General features: G+C 41.1%; 1 protein-coding gene across 2 annotated transcripts in view; it reads left to right on the top strand.

Moving 5' to 3' along the window:
- NRP2 (neuropilin 2) overlaps positions 1 to 27,174 on the top strand; it is a 354,082-nt gene that overhangs the window by 123,999 nt on the left and 202,909 nt on the right. For both annotated transcript variants that reach the window (XM_033944681.1, XM_033944684.1), the window contains exon 7: positions 2,781 to 2,936. In XM_033944681.1, coding sequence (XP_033800572.1) covers positions 2,781 to 2,936 — 156 coding nt within the window. The remainder of the gene's footprint in view (positions 1 to 2,780; positions 2,937 to 27,174) is intronic.

Genomic DNA, 27,174 nt, shown 5'->3' with positions numbered 1-27,174 from the left:
CAAAAATCTTGGACTTGAAGATTTCAGTTTCTACTGTAGAATCATTGTACTTTAAGAACAACATCTGACCCTTATTACAGGCATTGCACCGAAACATGGGACGTGTCAGGTGCTTCAATAAAATTTTACTTCCTCTGATTTGAGTTCAGCCTTTCTGTTCCATCTGAGGCCCACTTCATTATTTCTTTTAGTTTTCTGGATATATATATCTGCACAGTATCTGGATATACCGTATTTTTTGTGCTATAAGACACACCTGACCATAAGATGTACCCTTTATTTAGAGGAGGAAAAACCAAGAAAAAAATATTCTGAACCAAATTGTGCCTCTGAACCCAGTCCCCTAGAAAAATAGACAAATATACTGCAGCAGACAGATTTTGATCACTAAATCGAAATCCTTCCTTCGTTTCCTGGTGATTACTGGTTGCACTAGATAGTTCTTTTTTTCTTTCTTTCTATCTTTCTTTCTTCCTTCCTTCCTTTCTATTCCCTCCCTCCCTCCTTCCTTCCTTCTTATGTCCCGAGTTTGTGCCCCATCCCCTCACTGCCTTACAGCCTTTGTCCTTCCTCCCTCCCGCGCCAAAGCTTGCCTGCCTTCCTCTCTCCCGCACCGAAGCCTGCCTTCCTTCCTCCCTCCCTGCTGTACTGAAGTCTGCCTCCCTCCCGCACCGAAGCCTGCATGCCTCCCTTGCCACACCGATTCCTCCTCCCTGGTCTGCACTCACCCACTGCTGCTGCAACTCCACGAAGGGAAGGGCCGGTGACGTGCAATCAGGCCCACAAGCTTTCCCCTGACGTCAATTCTGACGGAGATAAGGTCGGATCTTCTCTCCGACGTCAGAATGGACATCGGGGGAAAACTTGTGGGCCCGATTTCCTGCAGCGGCAAGCGGGTAAGAGGGTGGCAAGCAGCACCAGCAGTGGTGGAGTAGGGGTGATGAGCTGCGGCAGAACTCCAAGGGGGGCAACGAGCTGCAGCAGCAGGGTGGGCAGAGGTGTATTCGCTCCATAAGATACACACCCTTTTCCACCCACTTTTTGGGGGTGGAAAAAGTGCATCTTATGGAGCGAAAAATACGGTATATGTGTCTGCACAGTAGGCATGTTGATTTAATCTTTTATGCAGGTTGTACAGACATTCTCGGGCACAGATATACAAGTGTAACACAGTGCATGAACATTTCTGTTCTACTGGGAATTATTTTAGAAATCTATTTTTGACTTGTGGTGCAATTGAGAGATTGCTTGTCTACCATACCCGTGACCTGAGTTTGAACCCCACACTGGAACTATGTTAATTAGCCAGCCTCTGGTTAACTCAGCCATCCATCCATTCACTTTTAGTCAGTAAATGAACATCCAGCCTTAGCTGGAGGGAGGGGGTACAGTTTACTGGGGAAGGCAATGATTCTAGGCTGCCGCGAAATCATCGCTGAAGTGATGACCCCATAAATCATTGAAGATTTGGTACAGTATTTGCATCCAGGGGACTGCCTTTACCTTTTACCTGTTTTAAAAAGGCACATACATGTGTACGATTGGCTACTGAAGAGTTCTCAGTCCAATCACGAAGAGAATGATGTGGATCCATTAAATTTACAAGTTATTCCACACTTTTCTTGACACTTTTTGTTTAATTTCATATCAATAAAATGAAGTGTCACGAAAAGTGTGAAATAACTTGTAAGTTTCATGGCTCCACATCATTCTCTTCTTGGTTGGGCTGAGAACTTTTCAGCTGCCCCTCGTATATTTCCTTTATTTAAAAAAAGGAATGCCTTTCATCTTTCTTTTTATCATCCATCTTCAAATTTCTTCAGTGGCCTCTGACAGAACTCCAGTGGTGACCAAACGTAAGGCAAAAAGAAATGTTCAGGTAGCAGGTTTAGTTTCCCAGTACAATCACTTTCATTGAAAGAAAATAGCAAGTCCATGGACCGAAATCCATGAAGAACATCATCACACCCACTGTGCTCTGCAAAACATGAAGGAATAAGGTCACCAAACAGGTTATAAGTGAAACCTTTTCAATAGCTTAATGACATTTTGGACCAGGTTGGAGAATTATAAAGGCTTTATCTTAGTAGAAAGTGAGCTAAAGCATGGTGACATGAATTTCCAGGTAGATTGTACATTGGATTACAATAGCATTGCTTGTTTCAAAGCTTTAAATGGCTGTAAACACAGAAACTGAGCAGTGCCTGCAGAAAAAAAGACTAGGCCCATTTTGTCTTCCTAGTAGTCTTTCCTTTCACAATTACACAATGCCCAAGTCATCTCTGGCTTTATGTCTTCTGGAATGATTTTAGTCTCCAAAGAGTACTTGAACAGAACCATTAGGGTTCATCCTGTCAGAACCTCTGTAGGCTTCTTTCAGATCCGAGGTTGCATCCCATCTGGCCTTGTCCACTTTCAATTTGCTAGTTCTATGCAAAATCCAATCTCTATAAAGTGAAAGAATTGGGGGAGGGAGAGGGGAGTGAGATTTTTAGAAAGGGATGAGAAAACTGATGGAGACAAATGGTCAACCAAATTTACAGCCCTAGTATCTGACAGTCTGATATTAAGTGAGAACTCAAATGTCTCCATGAAGTCCCCTTGTGCTTGCTTTAGAGTGTTTGATCTTTTTTAACGATGAAATCAGAAGTAAAACATTAAAGAAATTGAAGAAGAAAGAATTGATGGGGGACAGGGAATTTGAAATAGGGTGATGTAATAAAAGGGAGTATTATCTTAAATAATGAAATGGATAACATGACCTCCTTTGTAATTCCTAGGTGGACCTTCGCTTCCTGACACTGCTTACAGCCATTGCCACCCAGGGGGCCATCTCCAGGGAAACACAGACTGGTTATTATGTAAAGTCATACAAGTTGGAGGTCAGCACCAACGGAGAAGACTGGATGATATTCCGTCATGGCAAAAATCAAAAGGTAAATTCAGATTTTATGGTGTTACCAGTGGGACTTCGGGGGAAGCCAGTGACTGGCGGATACCTCAAAAAATACACATTCAGCATATAGACAGTCGGTCAAATCTGTATTTACTCAGTGAGATACAAAGTGTTGAGCTACTATTGCAGCTTATAGGTAAAACTATGGAACTAGGAGAGTCAGTGTGTAATTCTTAGCAAGGCTGTGATCAAGCTTAGAGTTTCATTCAGTGAGGCTTTTTTCTCCATTCTGTGGGTAATTCTATACTCTTTGTTTAGGCACCAAGAACACATCAATTTTGAGACTATACTTTAAAAAAAACAGTAGGTACCTACTGTTCTTTATAGAATACTCAAAATATATGTGCCACTGTTGTTAACTCAATTCAGTTGTCACAGCCAGTCAAATCTGCTGATTATTCATAGCAGTGGAGCTCAAATCAACTTTTCAATAAAGCACAATTTGATATACTAAATTTTTATATCTTTCTTTTATATATAAATATTTTTGTTTATATATGTTTTTGTATGGACTTTCAGAGTGCAGCCGGACACTATAGATTAACGGTCGCTATTGTCCTCAGCAGTTCATAATTTTATTGATTTTTATTAAATAGTTTTTCTTTTAATACATCTTACTTAGTATAACATATTGTAAAAGATTAGAGTGTCACTTAGCTTTATAGTGGATTATCACTCTTGCTTTTCACCACCTCTAGCATAGCAGGTTAAATACTTTCCTATAATTTTAGTTGCAAGAAGTTACATTAGCTGTAGACAGTGTCTCTCAAACTGTGTGCCACGAGAAATTCCAGAATTTTACTTCATTTTTAAAAATTCCCTTCATAAGTCTACACTAGAATAGTACATCAAGTACTCAAGAGTTTGTCAGTGTTTTGAGTGTCTGCGTGCATAAGGATTCAACAGCCCAGACAAGCATCATTCTTTGACACCATTGGTCCTTGAAAACTACTGGCAAGTAGTTTTAGTTTTTATGCAGTAGTTGTCCTGACTTGATCAACAAAGCAATCAAGGCTTTGCTACCATTTGGATCTTCTTATCTTTGTGAACTTGGATTTTCAGCTGTGACAGAAATTAAATCAGAGAAAAGAAAACGACTGCAGATGGTGGACGATGAAATGCGTATTTGCTTGTCGACTATTGAGTCACGTTTTGAGTTCATTTGCACTCAAAAACAAGCATATTCATTGAGTTAATTAGAAATTCTATTCTTTCTACTATAGTTTCACCATTGTTACAATTACCCATACATGGCATAAAGAACTTTGGATAAATAACTCAAATTTAATTTTTTGTTAGTTTTGCAATTTTATAATTTCAGTTATAATGTACCGTGAAAACATCTGCTCCGTTTAGTTTTCTGAAGCTAAAAAAGTTTGAGAGACTATGCTATAGAGCTCGCACCTAAATTGTTAAAGAATGTGTGCCCCACCTATCTTCCTCCCAAACTGTGCCCAATGGACCACCCACCTTCCCAATATATAGCATTGAAACTGATCTTTAGCACATATATATCTATCTGCATAAATGACTATGTGTGCTCATCTTGCTTCAAGTTTCAAGTTTATTATAACTTTGATTAATCGCTCATTCAAAATTCTAAGCGATGTACACATCAATAAAATTACAAAATTTTAGGGGGTAACAAAACAAATGAAAAACTAAACCTTGCAGAACATATTAAATCTAGGTGGCTCCTTATAGAATTATCTCCTCTGTGTCTATGAGAAAAAATTCTCACTGGCGAAAGCGTTTTAGCTCACTTGGTTGGGGCTAGCTGCTAATTTTCAGCAGCATTTAACCAGCTACATGCCGCTGACATTCACGGTTAGCACCTAACTCAAAGCTTGCTATGTGGGCATTTCAGGGGGAAGGGGGGATGGAGTCAGCACTTAGCTGCTTATGGTTTAATATTCAGCCCTTAAGTGACCAGATTTAGCACATAAATGGGACTGTATAAAAGTCTGTCCTATTTATATTCGCTACCCCATGACTGTTTAAATGCCAAATATTGACTTGAGTGGCTATGTGTTAGCTAAAAAATAACCAGACATTCAAAGCTGAAGCCGCTCGGCTTTGAATAGCTGGGAATAACCCCATGACTATCTGGCCTTCAGTGAACACATCCTTTAGTAACCAATATTTAAAAGGGTTTGACTAAGCAGAATAGGCTCCTGCCTGGTTAAACCCCACTGAACTGGCCTTCCACTAATATTCAGCAGCACTTAAGTGGGTACTTCCAGTGAATAAATTGATCACTGCAGCGCCATCCAGTTAGTGCCGGAGTAGTCTGAAAACTGAGTTTGGATGGAGGCTGGATTTTACCAGTTAACAGTTAAGTAAACACTTAAAGGTAAGATAGCAAAAAGGCTGTCCTGACTTTGCCCACTGAGCTAACTGCACACTATTCTGAATATTGGCCGGTACCTGGTTAACTACCAGGTGATCGTACACACTGGAGCTTAATTAAGCCAGTGGCTGTCAGGCATCAGGTCCTTTGTTTGTAAGCTTGGAAGGGGAAGGATGGATTAGAAGGTCCTATAACCATGTCATCCATCTGCTACAGCAATATGGGTCCTTTTGCTAAAACTTAGTACACGCTAATGGACTTTAGTGCTTGCTAAATGCTACACGTCCTATGTTTATACAAATGGACCATGTGGCAATTAGTGCATGCTAATGTCCTTTAGTGCATGCTAAGCTTTAATAAAAGGGCCTCTATGAAGTTAAGAGGTGAGAGGCTCAGGAGTAATGTAAGAAAATGCTTCTTTTGTTTTTAAATCTTTATTCATTTTTAAACTTATAATAAGTGTGATAACATATCCATACGAATAACCATAAATATATCACTTAATAATCAACAATGATACATATAATATTCTCTTATCTCCCCCCCCCACCCTTATCTATCATATAATCAATACTTATACAACATGTGACAATAAAAATACCCTCCCTCCCACCCCATAATTGAACTTGTAAATTTAAGGGAAACAAGATTTTTCTAATCACTACAATACTTTGTTAATGGCTCCCAAATATCTTGAAATTTCCTGAAACAACCCTGTTGTATTGCAATAAGTCTCTCCATTTTATAAGGACATAAGGAGTTCACCAAAAATTATAATTTAATCTATTCCAATTTTTCCAATTATATGTAATTTGTTGAATGGCAACCCCAGTCATTATAAGTAATAATTTGTTATTATTTGTAGATATCTGACTTTTTGCTCTCATTGCCATACCAAACAGCAGTTTACAATAAAATGTCAAAAGAATTTTTAAAAAATGAACTAAAAAACCCCAAGAAAAAAAATAGACAAAACATGAAATGGAGAAACAGTAAGACAACCGGTGGAGGTGGTGAAGATGAAGACTATTTCTGAATTTAAGAGAGTGAGAGACAGGCATGTGGGATCTCTTAGGAAGAAGAGGAGATAGTGGATGGTGTGGAAGGGCGGACTGGATGGGCCATTTGGCCTTTATCTGCCATCATGTTTCTATGTATGATACCAGCATTATACATCATAACAGTTCCATTGGTGTACCATTGGGAAACCAAAATGACAGAGGCTAGTGGCACCATGTAGATCAGAAGGTTCTCAATCCAGTCCTTGAGCCACCCCCAAGCCAGCCAGGATTTCATGCACTGCCTCCATTGTATGCTAAATTATCTCATGCATATTCATTGAGGTATGTGAAAAACCAGACTGACTTGGTGTGTCCCAAGGACTGCATTGAGAAACCCTATTATAGATTAACCAATATATTGAGGCATGAGGGTTCGAGGAGCAGAGTTTGCTTTGTGAGATGCAGCTATTAGGTGGCCATTAGCCTCCTGAAGTGAGAGTTCAGATAAGAGTCTTTCCTTTAAAGAGAAATAATGGTGGATACTGATCTTGGAGGCAGTAGCATAGTAAGTGGGGGGGGGGAGGGGAGGGGTCAGGGAGACGGCCAACCAGGCACCATCTTTGTGAGGGGTGCTGGCACTTCTCCTCCTCTCTGCCCTCTCACGTACAGCATCTTCTACTTGCTGCTCACACCGGCTTTGGCTCCCTTCTGATGTCACTTCCTGGTTGCAGGACCAGGGTGTGACGTCAGAAGGGAGATGAGGCCAGCATGAGCAGCAGGTGGAAGATGCAGCGAAGAAGAGTGGAGGGGAGGGGGAGATGTGTGTCACAGACTTCTCTTACTACGCCACTGCATGGAGGAAGGACATTTATTGTTTCTGTATTTTTACCAGCAGGATTTCTGAAGTGAATTTGTGAATAAAATATGTATCTTATTTAGCATTTTTGGTTCTAACAGGAACTTGGCAGTTTATATTCTTGTGATATCATTCCCAAGTCTATCAGCTGATCAAGCAGCTGGTTTCTTTCAGTGCATTTCATAATTTCAGGAATGCTAGTGAACCCAGCACAGATTAAGTCACAAAGAAATAATGAAGGGACAGAGATGCTTTTCGGCTTCAAACAGTAGACGTCACTCTGTAAAAGACATTCTCTGCCAGGGCTGCCAAAGTCTGGTATATTCCTTGACTGCAAATGAAGAGGAAATTACTTCCACAGCTCAGTCATCTCTGTCATGCAGGAGATTCCTGGGGAATTTATGAGCGGGTCCTATCCCTCTCATGCTGGGTGAACAATCACAAAACCACATGCTGCTAAAGTTCAGGAGGTAGCTGGCAAGATTTGGAAGCGAAAGGGCATGCTTGCTCAGAAGGGATCACAGTGCCCTGGAGAATGGAGCGAGCAATGAATAATGGGGAAATGATTCAGCTTGGCAGGATTGCTGGATCTGCAACAGCACTCATGCTTATGTGGTGCACTGAGCCCTTGGGCTGATGCGAAAAGCTACCCTGGGCGGAACTGCATGGTGACTGCAAGGTGTACACGCACATTACTGGGCACAAAATGTAGAAAGAGGTTCAGTGCAGAAATAACTCTCATGGTAGACATCATCACACAGCATATTAAAACAAATGGTAATGAGGCTGTTAGTTATTCCTACCACAGTACAGGGGAGTACACAGATAATTTTAATGCAAACATAACATGAGAAACTTATCGCCAGTTCTGAAGAGTCATAGAAGGCTTAGTTGAGAGGATTTAGCCAATTTTATGAATTCCCCCATACTAAATTGACCATGACCCCCTGCCGTTGATTGACACGTAAGCCCTGATGGTTTAGTGGCCTCCCTTTTCTCTCCCCCTACTGACCTAAGCCCTGCCCCTGATACAAAAAAAACCCAAACTTCTAGTAGTCTAGTGCAGTGGTTCTCAATCCTGTCTTAGGGACCCCCAGCCAGTCGGGTTTTGAGGATATATGTAATGAATATGTATGAGACATATTTGCATGCCTGTCTCCTCCATTATATGCAAATCTCTCTCATGCATATTCATTAGGGATATCCTAAAAATCCAAATGGTTGGGGGACCCTCAGGACAGGGTTGAGAATCACTGGTCTAGTGGATTCCCTCTTCCCTCCACCATGAACTGACCTCTTGCTCCTGACATAAAAAATAAATCCCTGGTAGTCTAGTGGATTCTCTTTCCTTCCCCAAATCTCCGAGACCCTCACCACCCATCTCAAAAAGTCAGATGGCCAATCAGACCTTAGACTTAGTAGGGATGGGCGGACCCGCTATTCCTAAGGCCTGATTGGTCCAGGCTTCTAGAGCCTGGGCCAATCAGGCCTTAGGCTTCAGCGGGATGGGCCGGGAAGGGGCGGGCCCGCCTCATTTCGACGAGGCGTGCCTGCTTGCTCGACGTGCAAGACCCATCTGTAAGAACAGGTTTGGTGGAGTGGGGGTTGTTAGCGCCGGGGGGAGGGGGGTGCGTCTTCGGGCAGGAGGGATTGGGCACCCTCCTGCCAGCGATCGGTAGTGTCGGGGGGGGCGGTCGGTAGTGTCGGGGAGGGGGGTGCGTCTTCGGGCAGGAGGGTTTGGGCACCCTCCTGCCAGTGATCGGTCAGGGGGCCACGGCCCGCTATACTTATAGCGGCAGAGAGATCCCTTGCCATGATAAGTGTAGCGGGCCGTGTCTAATCTAACCCGATTCTCTAACCCGCGTCTGTAACATGGACGCCGGTTACAGAATCGGGGTTTAGTTTAGAACGATTCTGAATAGGACGCCTCTCCCGGGCGTCCTATACAGAATCAGGGCCTAGGTGTCTTGCGGGCCTCGCCTTCAATATAGGCGGCCTGCCTAGGGAGCATTTTTTTTTAAAAAACGTGCATCCCGATTGGCTGATTAGACAGCTGTAGGACGCCTACAGCTGCCTAAAATCGGGACGCACTTTTAGAGAATCAGGGTCTGGATGTTTATTCATTTGTATTACTAGTCTTTGTGAACCGCATAGAATTTAATGGTATTTGCGGTATACAAGTGAGTTTTATGTTATGTTTCTGTTATATCCGTTACTTCCATTATATGCAAATCTGTCTCATGCATATTCTTTAGGGATATCCTGAAAACCCAACTGGCTGGAAACCACTTGTATAAAGTAATATTTCTCTTATTTGTTAGCTTGACCCTTAGAAGGGCATCCTGAATGCCAGCATTGTCATGTGCAGGAGCAATTGGGCATTATTTTTGCCTTTTATCTTTTTGAGAAAGGGAACATTTTAGCAATGAACTGCAGTTTGTTGCCATGGTGTGCACTTGTTTTCTGATAGTGCACGCATTTTAACTTAGCAATAATTTGCATGCTCATTGATTATTGCATCAGTGCAGAATATATGTTCATTATGTTCGTGGTAGAAGCTGTGTACTCAGCTACTGGCATGCAGCTCTACCACATGGCTTTCTGCATCAGCCCCTCATGCTGTCCCTTCATCAGTAGCTTCTGCAATTCAATACTGTTCTTTGTAAGGTGGGAGTTGTATAAAATGATGGGGGATTAACCCTGTTATTGCCTTAGCATGTATATAATCCAGAAATCAGGACCAGCTCAAGGAACCCTGGTGCACAGAGCCAACTTTTGTATTGGCCCCCCTCCACCCCGCAATCCAGTATCTCCTCCTTCTTTTGAGTTCCCCTCCCTCCCTTACTGGTGATAAAGGATGCCAAAATCCCAGTCTGGCATCGTTCTTCTTTTCCTTTCCCCTATCCTGTGGATTGCAAATTGTAGATAGGAACAGAATCACACATTGTCAGTATCCACCCCCTCCATCCCACTTGGAGTCACCAGCATTTCTCCTGGTTTAACTATATAGACTCATGCCATACTCTCTCCACATGAGAGCTGCTAGTCTTCTACTACAGCAAGTGTTTATGAAGAATTTATACATTGAAAAGATGTTCTCCTATTCTGCACCACATTTCTAAGGGCATTCTTTATAGCCATTCCTTGTCCCCACTTTTGTTCAGCCTTCTCCTCTCTCCGCACCAGTAATTATATTCTTCTCACCCCCTCCTCTTTTTGAGCTGGGATCCGATAGTGCTTTCCAGCTTCTGTGATCCTGCTGGAAGCAGGGCCAACGTTAGAGGGAGCAAACAGGGCAATTGCCCTGGGGTCCATAGCTTTAAGGGGGGCCCCTGTAGGCCGGCATGTCTTCCCCTTGTTTCCATCCCCATCTAGCATCCCCCTGGCCTTTCTGGCCTAACTTAAAAAATTTACTTAAGGCATTGCAGCGATTCTGACAGGCTGCCCACGGCCTTCACTGCACTTTCCCTCTGCTGCAGTCTGCGCAGTCAGAAACAGGAAGTTACATCTAAGGCAGTTACATCTAAGTTTCCAAGTTTATTACAAGATTTGATTAATCGCCTATTCCAGATTCTAAGCGATGTATAGCTTAAATTACAAAGTTAGGGTAAACATACATAATTAGAACAACTTAATATTAAACATATTAAAATAACATAAAAATACATAACATGACTAAACATAAACAACAGGACAATGAACATACGTGATCACAGAAAGGTAAGGTTACGGGAAGAAATACAATTCAATATAAAAGAAACACTTAAGGTTAAAAAACATTAGTTTAAGGGGAAGAAATTTAATATAAAATGTAGAAAAGGTTTAATATAAAATGTAGAAAAAAAATCAATTAATCACTAAAAGCATCTTTAAAAAGAAATCCCTTAAGTTTGCTCTTAAATTTGTCTAAAATTCTTTCTTCTCTTAAATAAATTGGCAAGGCGTTCCAGGCTAGAGGAGCCGTAACTGAAAAAATAGAATGTCGTCGTGTACCAATAACTTTTAACGATGGAACAACTAATAAATGTTGATCAGTTGACCGTAACACTCTTGAAGTATTATAGGGGATTAAAAGTTTATAAATAAAAGCCGGAGTTTTAAAAATTATTGATTTGAAAGTGAGCAAATTTAATTTGTACATTATTCGATATGTAACCGGCAACCAATGTGCTTTCTCGAGCAAAGGGGTAACGTGATCAAATTTCTTAGCGTTTTCAATCTGAGGGAGTTACATCAGAGGCAGACCACTGATTTTTATTTTGGAGGTGGGGGAGAGGGCTTGAGCCCAAGTAGATGAGCACCAAATTTTCTCCCTGCTCAAATGCAAAATCCTGTATAAATACTGGAGCTGACAGAGATCCCTTAGCCCCATAATCTGAAGATCACCTCCTCCACTTCAGCAGCAAGAAATCTCCAAGCTCTGTGGCTGATGGCAGTGTCCCTGAGTTACCACAGCCGCCCCTCCCCCACTATAAATGTTTGGTTTTTGTGCATGTGTGAAAGCCGAACAGACATAGGTTGGGGTTGGGGTGGAGGTGGGGGCTGCAGCAGCTCTGAAATACTGCTGCTGGCTGCAGAGCTTGGTAGAGGGGGAGAAGGTAGAGCCAGTGAGGCTTGGGTGTCCCCACCAGCCACTGCAAGGTAAATGTTAATTTGGGGGCAGGGGAGACTAAGCCACCCCTTTTTATGGTTATGCCACTGATTGTGTTCATTACAAAATGAAGTACATATCTGTTTTTATTTCTCCAGTGTTAAGAACATAAGAATTGCCATACTAGGTCAGACCAATGATCCATCAAGCTCAGTAGCCCATTCTCACGCTAGCCAATCCAGGTCTCTAGTACTTGGCCAAAACCCAAGGAGTAGCAACATTCCATGCTACCAAGCAGTGGCTTCCCCCATGTCTTTCTCAATAACAGACTATGGACTTTTCCTCCTGGAACTTCTCCAAATCTTTCTCAAAACCAGCTATGCTATATGTTCTTACCACAACCTCTGGCAATGTGTTCCAGAGCTTACCTATTCTCTGACTGGAAAAAATATATTTCCTTCTATTGGTTTTAAAAATATTTCCCCGTAACTTCATCGAGTGTCCCCTAGTCTTTGTAATTTTTGATGAAGTGAAAAATCGATCCACTCAGGATTTTGTAGATTTCAATCATATCTCCTCTCAACCATCTCTTTTCCAAGCTGAAGAGCCCTAACGTTTTAGCCTTTCCTCATATGAGAGGAGTTCCATCCCTTTTATCTTCTTGGTTGCTCTTCTTTGAACCTTTTCTAGTGCCGCTCTATCTTTCATGAGATAAGGGGACCAGAATTGAACACAATACTCCAGGTGAGGTCGCACCATGAAGTGATACAGGGGCATTGTACCATTCTTAGTCTTGTTAACCATCCCTTTTTTAATAATTCCTAGCATCCTGTTTGCTTTTTTGGTTACCACTGCCGCACATTGGGTGGAAGGTTTCATCATAGTGTCTCCAATGACACCTAGATCCTTTTTTTGGGCGCTAACCCAAAGCATCCAGTAACTGTGATTTGGGATATTCTTTCCAATGTGCATCACTTTGCATTTGTCCACATTAAATTTCATCTGCCACGTGGACGCCCTGTGTTGTAGTACTTTCCAAGAATAACTTCATGAAGTTCACAGTTTAGTTTTGATATTCGTATTTCTAATTTGTGATGCCTTGTTCTGTATTGGTGAAGATCTGTCTGTGTATTGTGTGTGAAAAAGTCATTTAAAATTGTGCTATGTAGTGGTGAGTCAGGAAATAGGGGGAGGGGACAATGAGGAAAGGGGATGGGGTCCCATCCATAATTTCTGCCCTGGTCCCCTGCATGTCTAACACCAGCCCTGGCTGAAGTATCATTTTCAACCCATTTGACATCTCAGACCTTAGCAAAATTTGTCAACTGAACTGCCGGTCCTTTTGACCTTGGGCAAGTCACTTTATTTACCCTCAGTTTCCTGAGATACAGACCTAGACAGCAAGCCAGGATCCCCAAATAAGGTCACAAAGCCCATATTTAAGGTCACTACCTGGGTAAGATCTGCTTAGGTCAGTGTCCCGCAAACATTTTGGTGCCGCGGCACACTAAACCTGGTGCCACAGCCGGAAGGCATCAGGAAGTGAGCGGATGTCAATGCGATATTGACATCCACGCATGCCATGACCCTGAACCTGTCACTTTGCCAATGGGGAATCCTGGAAGAGGTGCAGGGAGATGAGGAGAGATACCGGTGAGGAGGAGAGTCATCGGCACAGGTTGTGAAAGGCATGTCCTGTAAGTAGTCAGCCAGCGCTGACGCCTCTCGCGGCACACCTGGAATGTGCCGTGGCACACATTTTACGAAACACTGCCTTAGGTGCATCATTACTGTATCTCTAGGGGGGTTCACACAATTTTATTTGGCCTCAAAATAATTCATAAGCACTGTGGTGAGCCCTCCTAAGACAGGAAAATACCTACAGTACCCAAACGTAAAACATCTTGTGCTACTACAGAACAAGGAATGAGCTAAATCCAAGATCCACCCTTCCCCCTCCTTCTGTTAGATGGGTACAACCTGAACATAAGATGTTATTATGTTTTTCTTCTGTAAAGATTGCCTAAAAATGAACTTCTTTAAAGCAGATGTGTGACCATGTCTTGTTCTTATTACATCAGATGGTGGCTAGAGGAATAATTTTGCTTCATTATGATTCATTTTGCCATTGTGGTTTGTTTCGATGTTTAATGTTAGAAGGCTCTTTCAGCTTAACTGATTTTACTGTGATGAATCTAAATAAGTCAGGGAGCTGCTGAGCTGATCCTTATCAGCATCTTCTACAACTGCTAAATTGCAAAGTGGAAAGAATGATTGTAAGACAGACAACTGAAGCATGGAATGCAGGATTGAAGATTTTTAAAAATAATCCCCCAGACACATTTGGGCATAGATCCCAGATCCATGTGTAAAATAATTAGTCAATTGAGCGCCAATAATAAATTATTGGCAGTAATTAGGAATTATTGTTAATCCAACACGTAAATACAGGTGAAAGATAATGATTAAATAACTAAATTCTCAGAAAAATTTATATATATATATGGGTATGGCGGGCGGTATATAAGAATAAAGTTATTATTATTATTATATATATATATAGAGAGAGAGAGAGAGAGCATAAGAGAATTTAATTGTAAAAAATCAGCAAAAACGAATTTGTTTAATTGATTTGAAACCTAAGATACTTTTTAGTTTTTCACTTCTTCCATTCTGTAAGCTTGTATTCGATGTCTTTGTATGGGGCTGATTTTCAGCACCTCTTGTTGTAAACCGCCTCGAACTATCATGGCTTTGGCAGTATATAAGAATAAAATTATTATTATTATTATTATTCAAGCACAGGCCCTCCCTATCTCCACTAATTAAATACTCATAGCAGATAGTCTCATATAAGTTTAAAAAATATATATGGAAAAAAATGAGTTACTTATCTTGAATAAATCAGCATAAACTCTTGCAATTTGGTTATGTTCCAAATGGAGAACAAAAAATGTGCCACGATGTCTTTAACCAACAGGCCTAAATTTATAGAATAGTGCCTTAGTACAGTTGCACATATAACCACAAATTAGTGTCAGTTAGCACCAATTAACACTATTGAAACCTAAAGCCAATTTAACAATAAGTCCTCCTTTTACTAAGGCAATTAGCGTGGGCTGGCACGTTAACTACACTGAAGTCCTTTAAATCCCTAAGGGCTTCAGTGGAGTTGCCACATGGCACTCACTCTTGCCGCTTAGGCTCCCTTTTACTAAGTTAGACACACAGCTGGCACTATTCTATAACCAAAAAAACCAAAATTTAGAAGGACTGGAGTACTTACAAATCTATAACAAAAAGCTCCAGCGAATCAATCAATCAGTTGCCATCAATCAATTCTAGAACAAACACTGAAGGAAAGAGCCTCAGAAGCTACTTGGAAATAATTCCAACTTAACCAACTAACCCCCAAATTCTATCTTCAGCACAAAAAACCTTCAAGGCTGATGAATGATCAAAACCTCAAATATTGTATTTATATAGCACAAAACCTCTGTAGAATTTAAAACTACATATCTGTGCTTCAAGATAGCCATTTGCTTGCCTGTGCTGTGGCCATCGTTTTGTGTCCCTACGGTCGCTACATCAGGGACTGTCGAATCTACAAAAGCAAAATAAACAATCCTTGTGACTCCTGCCAAACTTTGATAAGCAAAAAGTGCAATTATATAGCGAGAAGCGAGATACATACCAAGCAGATTCTTGCTTACTGCCGCTTCTCTAAGCATAGTGAAACATGGCACCTTTATGAACAATCCCACCTCACTGACACCTCGGCGAGTGATTGAACAAGCGGGAAGACAGCCTCAGCTAAGTGCTACAGCTGTTCAAATTGGGACCGAACATTTGCTCTTGACAGTACATCACAGATTAAGAAAAGTGCACCCAAACAATGGATGAATTTAGCCCTATTTATTTATTTCATTTTCTATCCCGTTCTCCCCATGAGCTCAGAATGGATACAGTCGAGACAGGTTACAATTGAAATATTTACTAAACAATGTGTTCATCTGAACTTGATCTATACTGAGGATCTAGTTCCAAGTTCCTAAATGGTGAACTGTATTTAATCTAAAAATCCATTGTTTATGCCGATGATAGAAGTTTGGGGGTGATTGTTTCATGCGAGCTCAATCGTCCTAGTTACGTTGGACCTATTCTATAACTTGCATGCCCAAATTCACTAGTCATATTTGGGTGAGTAACTTTATATAATCCATCCCTAAATGAATTTGTACCTTTTGGTCTTCAGCAGGTTAAAAACAGTAGGGTAGATAAGCTCAGAACTGCATGTACAACCCTGAGCTATGCAGCTCCAGAAAGCTGTTCTGCCTCTACTCTGCCTTTAGTCTTCACAACTCTGTCATTCCTTTGCCATTATGCTCTGCTGTTTTCTTCTTTTGAAAAGCTCCCAGATGTCTGTATTTAATGTGCAGAGCCCACTCTGCTCCTGGTGCGTCAGTGCTGCACTCCGCAACAGCCCGAGCTGAAAGAGTTGAGTGAGCCGTGCCAAACAGATTTGTCAAATCTGCCGCAGTTTGATTCCGTGCCACAGAGGAGGCCTGCACAGAGATATATGGGTATACATTTATATATGTCAGGCTGATGCAGCCTTCCATGAGTTAGTCCCTGCTGTTGCAGCAACGCGGGCACTGTGCCAGCCTGTGCTAGCGATGCCAGGTCAGCCAATGTCTACACCATTAGGAGATGAACAAAACAACAATGAAGAGATAAAAAAAAAAGGGAGGAAAGAAAGCAGAGCATAGAGGAAAGGAAGAGGCTAATATTTTCTCCAGACTGCAGGGGCAAAATGTGACGTTTCAGTGCAGAAAAAAGAGGGAGAACAGTGATGCTTTCTGTAGGATTTGAAATCTAAGACGTCAGTTCTCCCAGGTTGCTTTGTTGATAATGTGTTATTAATGCGTTCTCATAGTAATTGAAGTGCTATGGTGTCTGTTATGCGCTGAGTTGTTTCATTGTATGAGGTGGAAAATTAAAAACATAACAAAACACTGGTGCAGCCCAGCACGGAGAACGGAATAGGCTAGTAAGAAAAATGAGGAAAACAAGATTCATGAATGCTCGAGACAGCGGAGGAAGCAGGGAGAAGGCCTTCATGGGACTGCTTAGGAAGTTTTGCTGCAATGCGTCCCTGTATTTTCAGTAGAAAAGGAAACACATAAACACATGCCGGTCAATTTTCAAAGCGAATTGACTGGCTGGGAACAGCGGCTGTCCAGTTAATTTATTTATCAGCAGCTATCTGGTCATTTTTGGTTATCTTTGCTGAAAATGGCCAGTTAGCATCAAAGTGCATGATGGTTATATCAGGGGCATTCTGGGAGGGGGGGGTAAAGTCCAGATAGCTCCCAATATTCTGAGCTAACAAGCCAGCGTTAAATAACATAAATAGCAGTCCTATCTTTATTGCTAACGAATGGTTTGTTAGCTCTGAATATTGAGTTAACCAGGCATGCAATAGCCAGCTTAAAAAACCTTGGAAATTCAATGCCAGCAACTGGATATGACTTGGCATTGAATATCTGGGTTCAGTGCTGGCAGAAGACATTAACAACACTGCCTGCCACCGGCTGAATATCAAGGAGATACAGATAAGTGTATTTACATGCAAACAGCACCTACATCTATTGTATGTTAGATGCAAAACCTCTGGAAAGTGCTAAGGGTGTTCCAACACTTTGGTTACCACTGCCACATTAGCAGTTAACTTATGGAAATGACAAGGTGTAATCTCCTCTCAATCCCTCCCAATCCTAACCTCCTATTTGGAATTTCGGCATTAGTTGTGTAATATGGTAGTTGGCATTTGCTGTAAACATGGCAGCATAACTGTTAATGTACAATAAAACCCACGTTAATTACCTCAGTCTTTTTCATCTACTTATAGTTCCCCTTGCCACACTTATTCAGTCTAAAAGTATCATAGTAACATAGTAAATGGCGGCAGATAAATAGCTGAACTGTCCATCCAGTCTGCCCATCAGTTATACCCATTAAAAATACATGATTAAATTAACTTGTCTCGTCTTTGGTATTTCTAGGTCATAGACTGTAAAGTCCACCTGGTATTGTCCTAGGTTCCAAAAGCTGAAGTTGCCATCCAAGCTCACTCCAGCCTATCCAACCATCCTGTTTGCAGGATATCTACCATAAAGTCTGTCCAGTAACATCCTCATGTTTCAAGTTACTAGACTTCCCATTGATGCCCTCCCCAGCCCATCCTACTCCAAATCACCATGTATGGGACACAGCCCGTGCAAGTCTGCTCAGTACCGGCATTAGTTCTTTAATTTACTGTTTTCCTCTCCACCACTTTCCTTGGGAGGGCATACTATCCTCTCCATGAAAAAGAATTTCCTAACATTGCTCCTGAGTCTTCCTTCCTGCAACCTCAAATTATGCCCTCTAATTTTATCATTTTTTCTTCTCTGGAAAAGATTTGGTTCTATATTAATACCTTTCAAATATCTAAACATCTGTATCATATCTCCTTTGTCCCTCCTCTCCAGAGTATACATATTTAGGTCTTCCAGTCTCTTATACTTCTTTTGGTTCAAACCCCTTACCATTTTCATCGCCTTCTGGGCCGCTTTAAGTCTTTTTTTTATCTTTCACCAGATACGGCCTCCAAAACTGAACATAATACTCCAAGTGTGGCCTGACCAATGACCTATATAGGGGCATTACCACCTCTTTTCTTCTGCTTGTTATTCTTCTTTCTATACAGTAGATTTTTTCTTTGCCAATGATGTTCGATTCCATTAATATGTTGACTCTAAGCAACCTGATCTTTGGGACATTATCTAACAGAAGTTGTTCAATGGATCACAGCTAGCAGGTTAAAAATTAATCCCAGTAAATTCTCAATGATGTGGATCACTGGATGGCATCCCCTGCTTCCTGTAACTCCAGGTTTGATGGGATAGCAATTCTCTCTTTTTTCTTCCTTCAAAGTTTTAGGTTGTTTTCTTGATTCTCATCTGTGAGCCTCACGTTTCATCTGTTGTAAACTCATGCTTGTACAAGCTACACTAAATTAGTTTGGTTGGAGCCCATCTTGATAAAGAAGCTTTGCTCACTAAGACACACTTTCTTACCATCTCAAGGTTGGATTATTGTAATACTTTATTCAACTGTTCTTGATTAAATGATTATAAGTAGATCAGAACACAACCATTAAAACTCATTCAGTTTGCTAAGCATGCTGACCGAGACTCACTTTCATTGCTCTTGAGGCTCCCTGTTGCCTATAGGGCTAGATTTAAGTTGCTGTATTTTGTATGTAACGTTTTAGAAATATATCCTTTAGCACTATTTAATTTCCTTATAATATATGATATATTGTTGTTTGAGGTCTTAGAGCAGGGGTCTTCAAAGTCCCTCCTTGAGGGCCGCAATCCAGTCGGGTTTTCAGGATTTCCCCAATGAATATGCATGAGATCTATGTTCATGCACTGCTTTCAATGCATATTCATTAGGGAAATCCTGAAAACCCGACTGGATTGCGGCCCTCAAGGAGGGACTTTGAAGACCCCTGTCTTAGAGCAACAGACTAGAACAATTCCATCTCCATCTCACATAAGCCTAGAAGGTGTATGTGGTAGAGCATTTTGGTGCCTTTGTTGTGGAATTCTATTTTCAAAAATCTCCACTTTCAATAGTAAAACCAAATTGGCTTAAGATGCATTACTTTCCCGTTGCTTAAGGGCCTGGGTGACAGAGGCTATGAAACCTTACCCCTTCCCCTGCGTAGTACTTCTGCCCAGATTGAAACTGTCCCTCAGGAAAACCTGCTACCATGATCAGTTTAGGGCAAAACAGGTACGACTCAGAAAGAGACAGCTTCAGGGAGGGGAGAGGGCTAGGGTTAACATATGGCTTCAGAAAAAAATAGGATGGATTGAGACATCTGGGCTTTACTTCCATTGCTATTAATGAAAGTAAAACCCAGATATCTCAATCCATCCTCCTTTTTCTGGAGCCATATGTTAAACCTAGAGATGGGAGAAGAGGGAAAAGCCAGGAAGCAGCTCATGAGACCTTAAAAGGAAAAGCCAGAGTTAAAGAGAGGGTGCTCAGACTGAAAGTAGGGCATGGGATAACTGAGAGGGAGCTCTAGCCTGCTTCTACCTGAGGTAAGGAACTGCCATAATGGAATTCTACCCTTATTCCAGTGCCTAACTAAACATTGTAACCAGTTACTCTCTGCAGCTGTTCACTGGAGCTGGTTGGGGCAAGACAGAGCAATCATACAAAGAATCTGGACTGAGTTAGTTCAAATCTTGGACCTGTGAACAAACTGGCTCCATACTACTGTAGAATTAAAGAATTTATTTCCCCCTCCAAAGTCTGGTTGTCTGTGTTTGTACAGTCCCCTCCTTGTGCACCTGGTCTGTGCTGGTAGAGTTGGCTAGTGCTAGAGGTCACTGGTTGGGGCAAGAGCCTGGTTTTAATTATTTATTTATTTAGTTACTACATTTATAAACTGCCTACCACATAATAAATTAGACAATACTAAAAACAGCATCTTTCCACCCTGTCTGTCACCAGCATCTTCTTAAGTTAAGAAAACCTGCTTAAACAAGTACGTTTTCAATTTTTTTTCTACACTGATGTTTTCTTTGATCTATTTTCTTCTCTGTCCTGTTAGATTTTAACTATAGATCACTCTAATATCCTGCTGAGGGACAGTATATCAAGCATTGAAAAACATAACTGTAATTCTAACATGGTTTAGTAAATAGTTCCTTAAAATCCACAGATTCAGTAATGAGGGACTCTACTATGGCTTTGATAGGAGGAGAAAGGGGATGGGATTTGATAGACAGTATTTCTGTGATTACAGTCAAAGAGGTTTATGTTTTATATACAGGTACTTATTTGTACCTGGGGTAATGGAGGGTTAAGTGACTTTTCCAGTGTAGCTGCAGTGGGAATCAAATTTAGTTCCTCTGGTTCTCAGGCTACTGCACTAACCATTAGAGTCCAGGGGTGTCCAACCTTTTGGCTTGCCTGGGCCGCATTGGCCGAAAAAAATGTTTCTGGGGCCGCGCAAACACTGCAGCAAGACAGAGGAGGGAGCCAGCAAGACGGTAAACACCCGGGGGCAGCAGAGGAAAACACTGCATCACCCTTGACCGGGGCCACACAAAATACTTCACGGGGTCGCAGGTTGGATACCCCTGCATTAGATGATCCCTCCACTTTGTATGCTGGTTTTCATCTCCATGAAACATTATTCTATTTCCCTTCACTTCACTCTATACATTTGCACTGCTGGGCTTCACAACAAATCTTTTGGTTTATTCCGGGGGAGGGGGGGCAGGCAAAAAAACATTTAATCATCCACCAATCAGAAATGTGACAACTAAAGGCCATTTGTGAGATGCCAAATCCAGATTTACAAGCCCTGACTTGTTTATTTTGTGCAGAGGAATCACAAAATCCCCAAGGAATAGGATATGTAATTGCTCTTGACACAAAAGGGACCTGGATTTGTAAATAATAACCCAAATCCTCTGAGGTTCCTCAGGTGTGGGGAGGCAAAGAGACTAAACTGCTATAATAGCCCTTTCTATTCAGTGAACTCAGTCAGAATGTTTCTAAGTGGGATCTCTCTCCAATAACTTCAAGATGGAAAAATAATCCCATTCCACAAATTGACTGTTCTCTACTTTTTTCTCCCCCAAATACTTTCTAAGTCTTCATGTTTCTGGCCTGCGCATTCAAGTCTGCACTTAACAGTCTTTTCCATACACCAGTTTCCAGCAATAACCCTGAAAGATCTCAACAAAATTATTGGAAAATCTCCAGAGTAGCTTGAATAGCTCATGGAGGGCTATATACAATATCCCTCTTAAACACATCTCACAAATCACTGACCCTTCACATTCTCCTCATGCTCTTTCAGATGACCTGATCCTACAAGGTTGCATTTCTCTCTGCATATTATAATACAGCACCACAGGACCCTAAACCTCAGAGAAGCATAGCCTGATGCTACAGCAGTGACATCAGAGCTTATTGTCCTGTATTGACTTTTGTACATTAAACCCAAAGCACAATGCCATCAGCTTTTTCTGAGGGTTTTATCATGGTTTGAGTGCTGGAAAATGGGCAGTTGAGTTACTTTCAAACCTGAAGTATTGTTTTATGATTTGGACGGATGATGGTGGATGGTAAGCACAGACATTCATGGAAAGAGACGGTTGAAGAGTGCTGGCTGTTTTTCATTATTCTCTGCACCGGAGGTCTGTGTAACTGTCAATTGAGTTGTTGCTTATTTATTTCTAAGACCAAGATGTGGATGGTCATTTGCTTATGACTTTGTGTGCAAAGCTGAAATTATACCCTTGATTCAGGCAGCTGCTGAAACGTGGCTGTGTTGGGTCTTCTGTTGTTTAATAAACACCATTTTGCCATACTTCTGTCCTCAGTGCTCCTATCTGTCTTTTGATTGCTTTTGCCATTTTTGCCTTTCTTTTTGCTGATGGTTTGTTAAAATGACATGACTGACAGGGCATTTGCTATTGGCTTCCAGCTGTACATCTGATACAAGACAAGGTTGATTAGCTTTTGCCAGTTAAAATGAGAATACGCTACTGCTACAAATATTATAACATGAAATCTGTCCTAGAAAAATGTTATCCTCGGTCCCTTACAGACTTTATAAAAACCTAAGCACCATGGCAGTGCCATCTAATACAAAGGGGGCTGGGAGGCTTACGATTGTCGTACTGTGTAATTGCAGAGCTAAAATTATATTGCTTGGATGAGCTGCCAACCAGTCAGACTATTTGATTTCTGAGTTTTATGTCTCTGGGTCTGAAGTTCTGCACACTTAATCCTGTTAACAGGCTAAATTCTACATCTTAGAGCCTCCCTGGGGAAAAAGGAGCAGACTCCATCAACAAGACCCTTCAATGGGAGCACCAGTGTCCTTCCGTAGCCGAGGACCATTTACAACACTCTTCTTTCTTGTCCCACCAAAGAATCACTTGATGACAAAACCAGCACTAAAATAAATAAGTCAGGAGATCACAGCCATAAATTGCCATTTGTATTTAATGGCATTTCGCTCTCCTATGCTTCAGCCCTAACTGTGCAGCTGGCAGAATTCCCACAGAACTGGAACTAATGCAGCTTAGGAAGAAAAAATCCTGCGGCCTACAAGAGGAAGTTTTAAAGTGAAAAGTATCATGATTATAATTTACAAGAAAGAGAAAGATGAAGGGGGGAAAACATTACACTATGTAACACTGGCTCAGGCTGTTTCTCCTTCCTTCACTTCTGAAACCAATTAATTAAGAAAAGCAACATTTATTGATTAGCAATTTCTTTAAATGAGAATAGCCTTGCAAGCCAGACTCAAATGGAAAAAAAAGTGTTTATGAAAAGATAACTAACCAGGATGCTCTTGATCCTCTAGTGAAGATATTACACTTTAGCCACCTGTGTGAGGATGTTTAAATCTATTTCAAGCTTTCCTATTGCTCTCTTTTGGTACCTTCTTTCCTACCTCTAATTGCTGGGTACAAAGTTTGTTGGAAGGAAGACAGCTCTGTTGTGTTCCTGTAGCAAAAAGAGGTTTCTCTTTAGTCCAGATTAATAGTAGAGTTAATTGTGTACAGAGAGTTCACCCACAGGCGCTTCTCATGATCTGTGCACACGCACGCACTCACTCGCTCGTGAATCACCATGTAGGTAAAAGCTGAACTCGTTCTGAATTAAATAAAACATTCCAAGAAAGTTATTTTAGACATTAAAAATCATGAGCGAACAAAGCAAGGACTGTTCTGTGCACAGCTTGGGTTTGGCAAACATCATCTAAGTGTTTTAGTTATGAAGAACTTGTGGTCCATGTAAGCTATCATGTGTGAACCACCAGGGGGTAGATATTAAGCTGGTGGTGCTGAGCATTGTTTTGGCCACCACCAGCATTATCCCTGGCTATTTAATGCCGGGCTATGTCTGGTCACCAGCATTGAATATTCAGATTTATCCGGTTGACTATCTCGTATGCAGATGAGTGTGGCACAGTGGTTAAAGCTTGAGGTTGTGGGTTCAAACTCCATGCTGCTCCTTGTGATCCTGAGCAAGTCACTTAAGGGCAAATTCTATAAAAAGCGCCTAAAAGTTAGGCACTGTTCAGCGGGATTCAAGTAAAATTGGGTGCTGTTTAGTGAATCGCGCTGAGCGGCACCTATTTGGGCACCTATTTTGGAGGCGCCAAATAAAATGGCCAGCTCTAGGTACAACTAAAATATAGGCACCCATGCAAGCGCTTAAGCACGCTTAAGAACAGCGATTCTGTAAGAAGGCGCCTAACACGTAGCCACGCCCACGCCTAACATGCATAGCGCCTATTTTTTTGAAGGCCACCTAAATTTTTAAAGGCGCCTTGTTACAGAATTGCGCTTTCTTGATAGGCGCCTAGGTTTCAATCAGTGCTGATTAAAAAGCTTAATTGAGCTTGTTCTTCAATTTAGATAGGCGCCTATCTAGTTGGGCGACTCCAAAATAAGTGCTTAACTTTAGGCGCTGGTTACAGAATTTGGGCCTTAATCCTCCACTGCCCAAGATACATTAGATAAATTGTGAGCCCATCAGGACAGATATGGAAAATACTTGACGTACCACTTTGAGTGTGGTTGTATAACTATAAAAAGGCGGTATACGAATCCCTTTCCCTTACGTGTTCAGCACTTAACTATGTGACACCACATAAAAATAGGACTATGTTGTATGTGGTCTGAATTGGCAGCTTAATTTAAGTTGTTAGGTACTGACTAACAGCACTTAATTACATTACATTAGGGATTTCTATTCCGCCATTACCTTGCAGTTCAAGGCGGATTACAAAATAATTATCAAGGAAGTATTACAAAAAGATCTTACCAAAAAGAGATTTGGTCATTTTCAAAGAGAGTAAGAAATGAATGCTACTGAATATCAACAAATAAGCCCTGTACAATTGATTTCCAGTAAGTGGCCAGGAACATTGGAGTAGCCATGAGTGGGCCTACCTAGCAGTAGCACAGCTAGCTTGGGACTAGTGAGGATCCTCCAAACCCTGCCAGCTGAAGACTCCCAGAGATCCCATGTCTCTAACTTTTCCCCACCTTTTAAATCATTCAGCGCTGGGCTAGCAACAAGCAGTGACTCATGCTGATTTCTTGCGTCATCCCTGAGCCTTACCTCTGATGCAACATCCTGTTCATGGGACTAAAGGCTTCATGGGTGGGGGGGGGGGGGGGGGGGGGGGGCAGGGAGGAAGGGTAGCCCTTGCCTGGATCTGCCAGACCCAGAAACAGGATGTTACATCAGAACCAAAGGACCAAATTGTCCTGGAGTTACCCTATAGGCCAAACACCTAATCTCATATATACCTAGTCCCAAGTAACTCACTAACCGCACACTGCGCACAGTCAGAAAACTTATATTTATTCTGGTTGAATATATTTGTACACATACTTATAGAGAAAATATATTATATCAGAGAATAGGCTAAATAATAATAGTATAGTTCTTACCTAAAACTACAAAGCACTAAGGATAACTAAGATAACACACTCACTTTTATAATAAAGCAGGACAGGGCTCAGAGAGGCACCCCACCCCCACCCCAAATCTGTATACAGACACTGCCACTGTCTTTCTTTCTTATCATTGCTTTTATTTTGGGTTAGAATATAATCTCATACACTCACTGGAAATGAAAGATATAAAGTAAATACAGACAGCCAAATCTAGCTGAAATTCCTCACACCAAATTCTAAGGATACTTAGCACAATATAACACACCCTTATAGAGCAGAAAAGATTGCATGCTGAGGATATAGTAACAGAAACCTTATAAAAATTTTATGAAAAACTTATAGAAGCTTATGGAAACATATAAAAACCTATAAGAATTTATAGCCCATTCCCCAAACACAGAGCACTATTGAAAGCTATTATAACATATAATCATACTCACTCATAACCAAGATGCAGACAGGGAAGAAAAGATGGGAATCTGAATCTGTCAGAATAACATATCCTGCAGCAGTCTGGACAGAGTCCACTTAACTTATAGATATTCCTCTAACATTGGCCAAATTTGTTCTGGTGACTTCAGAGTCAAGCTACAAACTTTCCCTAATTATTTCAATCTCTTTCATGTCCTTTTTAAGTTTCTCTCCCATCTGAAATATGTCATCATTTTTAGAAATAACAAGGTATATATCAACCTTTCTATTTGAATAATATTACATCATTGACAAAAGAATGTACTTTCAGGAGAACAGAAAACTCAAGTGCTGTTTTTCTTATGTTGTCAACAAATTTATAATTGGAGGGTAAAACTTTAATTGGGAGACAATAATTGATTTTTGGCTTGTTCAGATCTCCTTATGGTCCATCTAGTCCAGTATCCCAGTAGCCAATCCAGGTCACAAGTACCTGGCAAAACCCCAAATAGTAGCAACAATCCATGCTACTGATCCAGGAAAAGAGCAACATAACTTCAGAAACAAGCAGACAAGAGAATGTGAAACTGTAAGGGGTGAAGCACTAGCCCCAATTGTTTCTTATCAGCAGAGAAATAAAAAAGTCCACAGAAAAGAAATTCCAGTCAAGGAGCTTGGACATTTCCAGGTTGCAACAGATAGGAAAGCCATTGAAAGAAAAGAAGTAGAATAAATACTAGTGGATCTATAAATACTATAAAAAGCTGCACTGGCTTCCAATTGAAGCGCGAATACTATTCAAATTTGCTTGCACCTGTTTCAAGCAAGTCTGGGGACTAGCACCTTCATACCTACAAACTCACTTCATCCTACACAACCCCACACGAGCGACCAGAAACAAAAACATATTTGCATACCCAAAGATTACGGGCTGCAGATACAAATCATTCCTGGATAGAACCTTTAAGTTCCAAGCGAACAGACAGCAAGTTTGGCTGAAAAACTACATAAACGAACCCAACCTGTCTTACAGTGCATTTCGCAAATCGATCAAAACCGCCCTATTCGAAAAATTCACGGACTAAAATCGTCCCCTCCCGCACTAGGACTCCCCTCCCTTTAAACGCCTTTCTTTCTTTCTCAAGATGCCCCTCATGTACTCAGATATTCGCTATCCATAGTACTCCAATTCAAATGGAAGTTCTAAAGAAATACTCAGTTACTCATTACCCATTGAACCCCAATCTGTAACTTTCCCCTCTTCACTATTGTATTATATTTAGACTCATTGTACGATACTGTATTAGACTTATGTATGGTGTTGTCTTTAGACTTATTGTATTGTATTATATTTAGACTCGTATTATATTGTACTGTGTTGTATACACTCATTGTATTGTATTGTATTGTATTGTTTTGTCTTGTATTGTATGTTGACTTATTGTAT

This window comes from Geotrypetes seraphini, chromosome 5 (genome assembly GCF_902459505.1).
Source record: "Geotrypetes seraphini chromosome 5, aGeoSer1.1, whole genome shotgun sequence".
Taxonomy (NCBI): Eukaryota; Metazoa; Chordata; class Amphibia; order Gymnophiona; family Dermophiidae; genus Geotrypetes; species Geotrypetes seraphini.
Note: the sequence above shows the minus strand (reverse complement) of the source record. Positions and strands in the feature narration are given on the sequence as shown.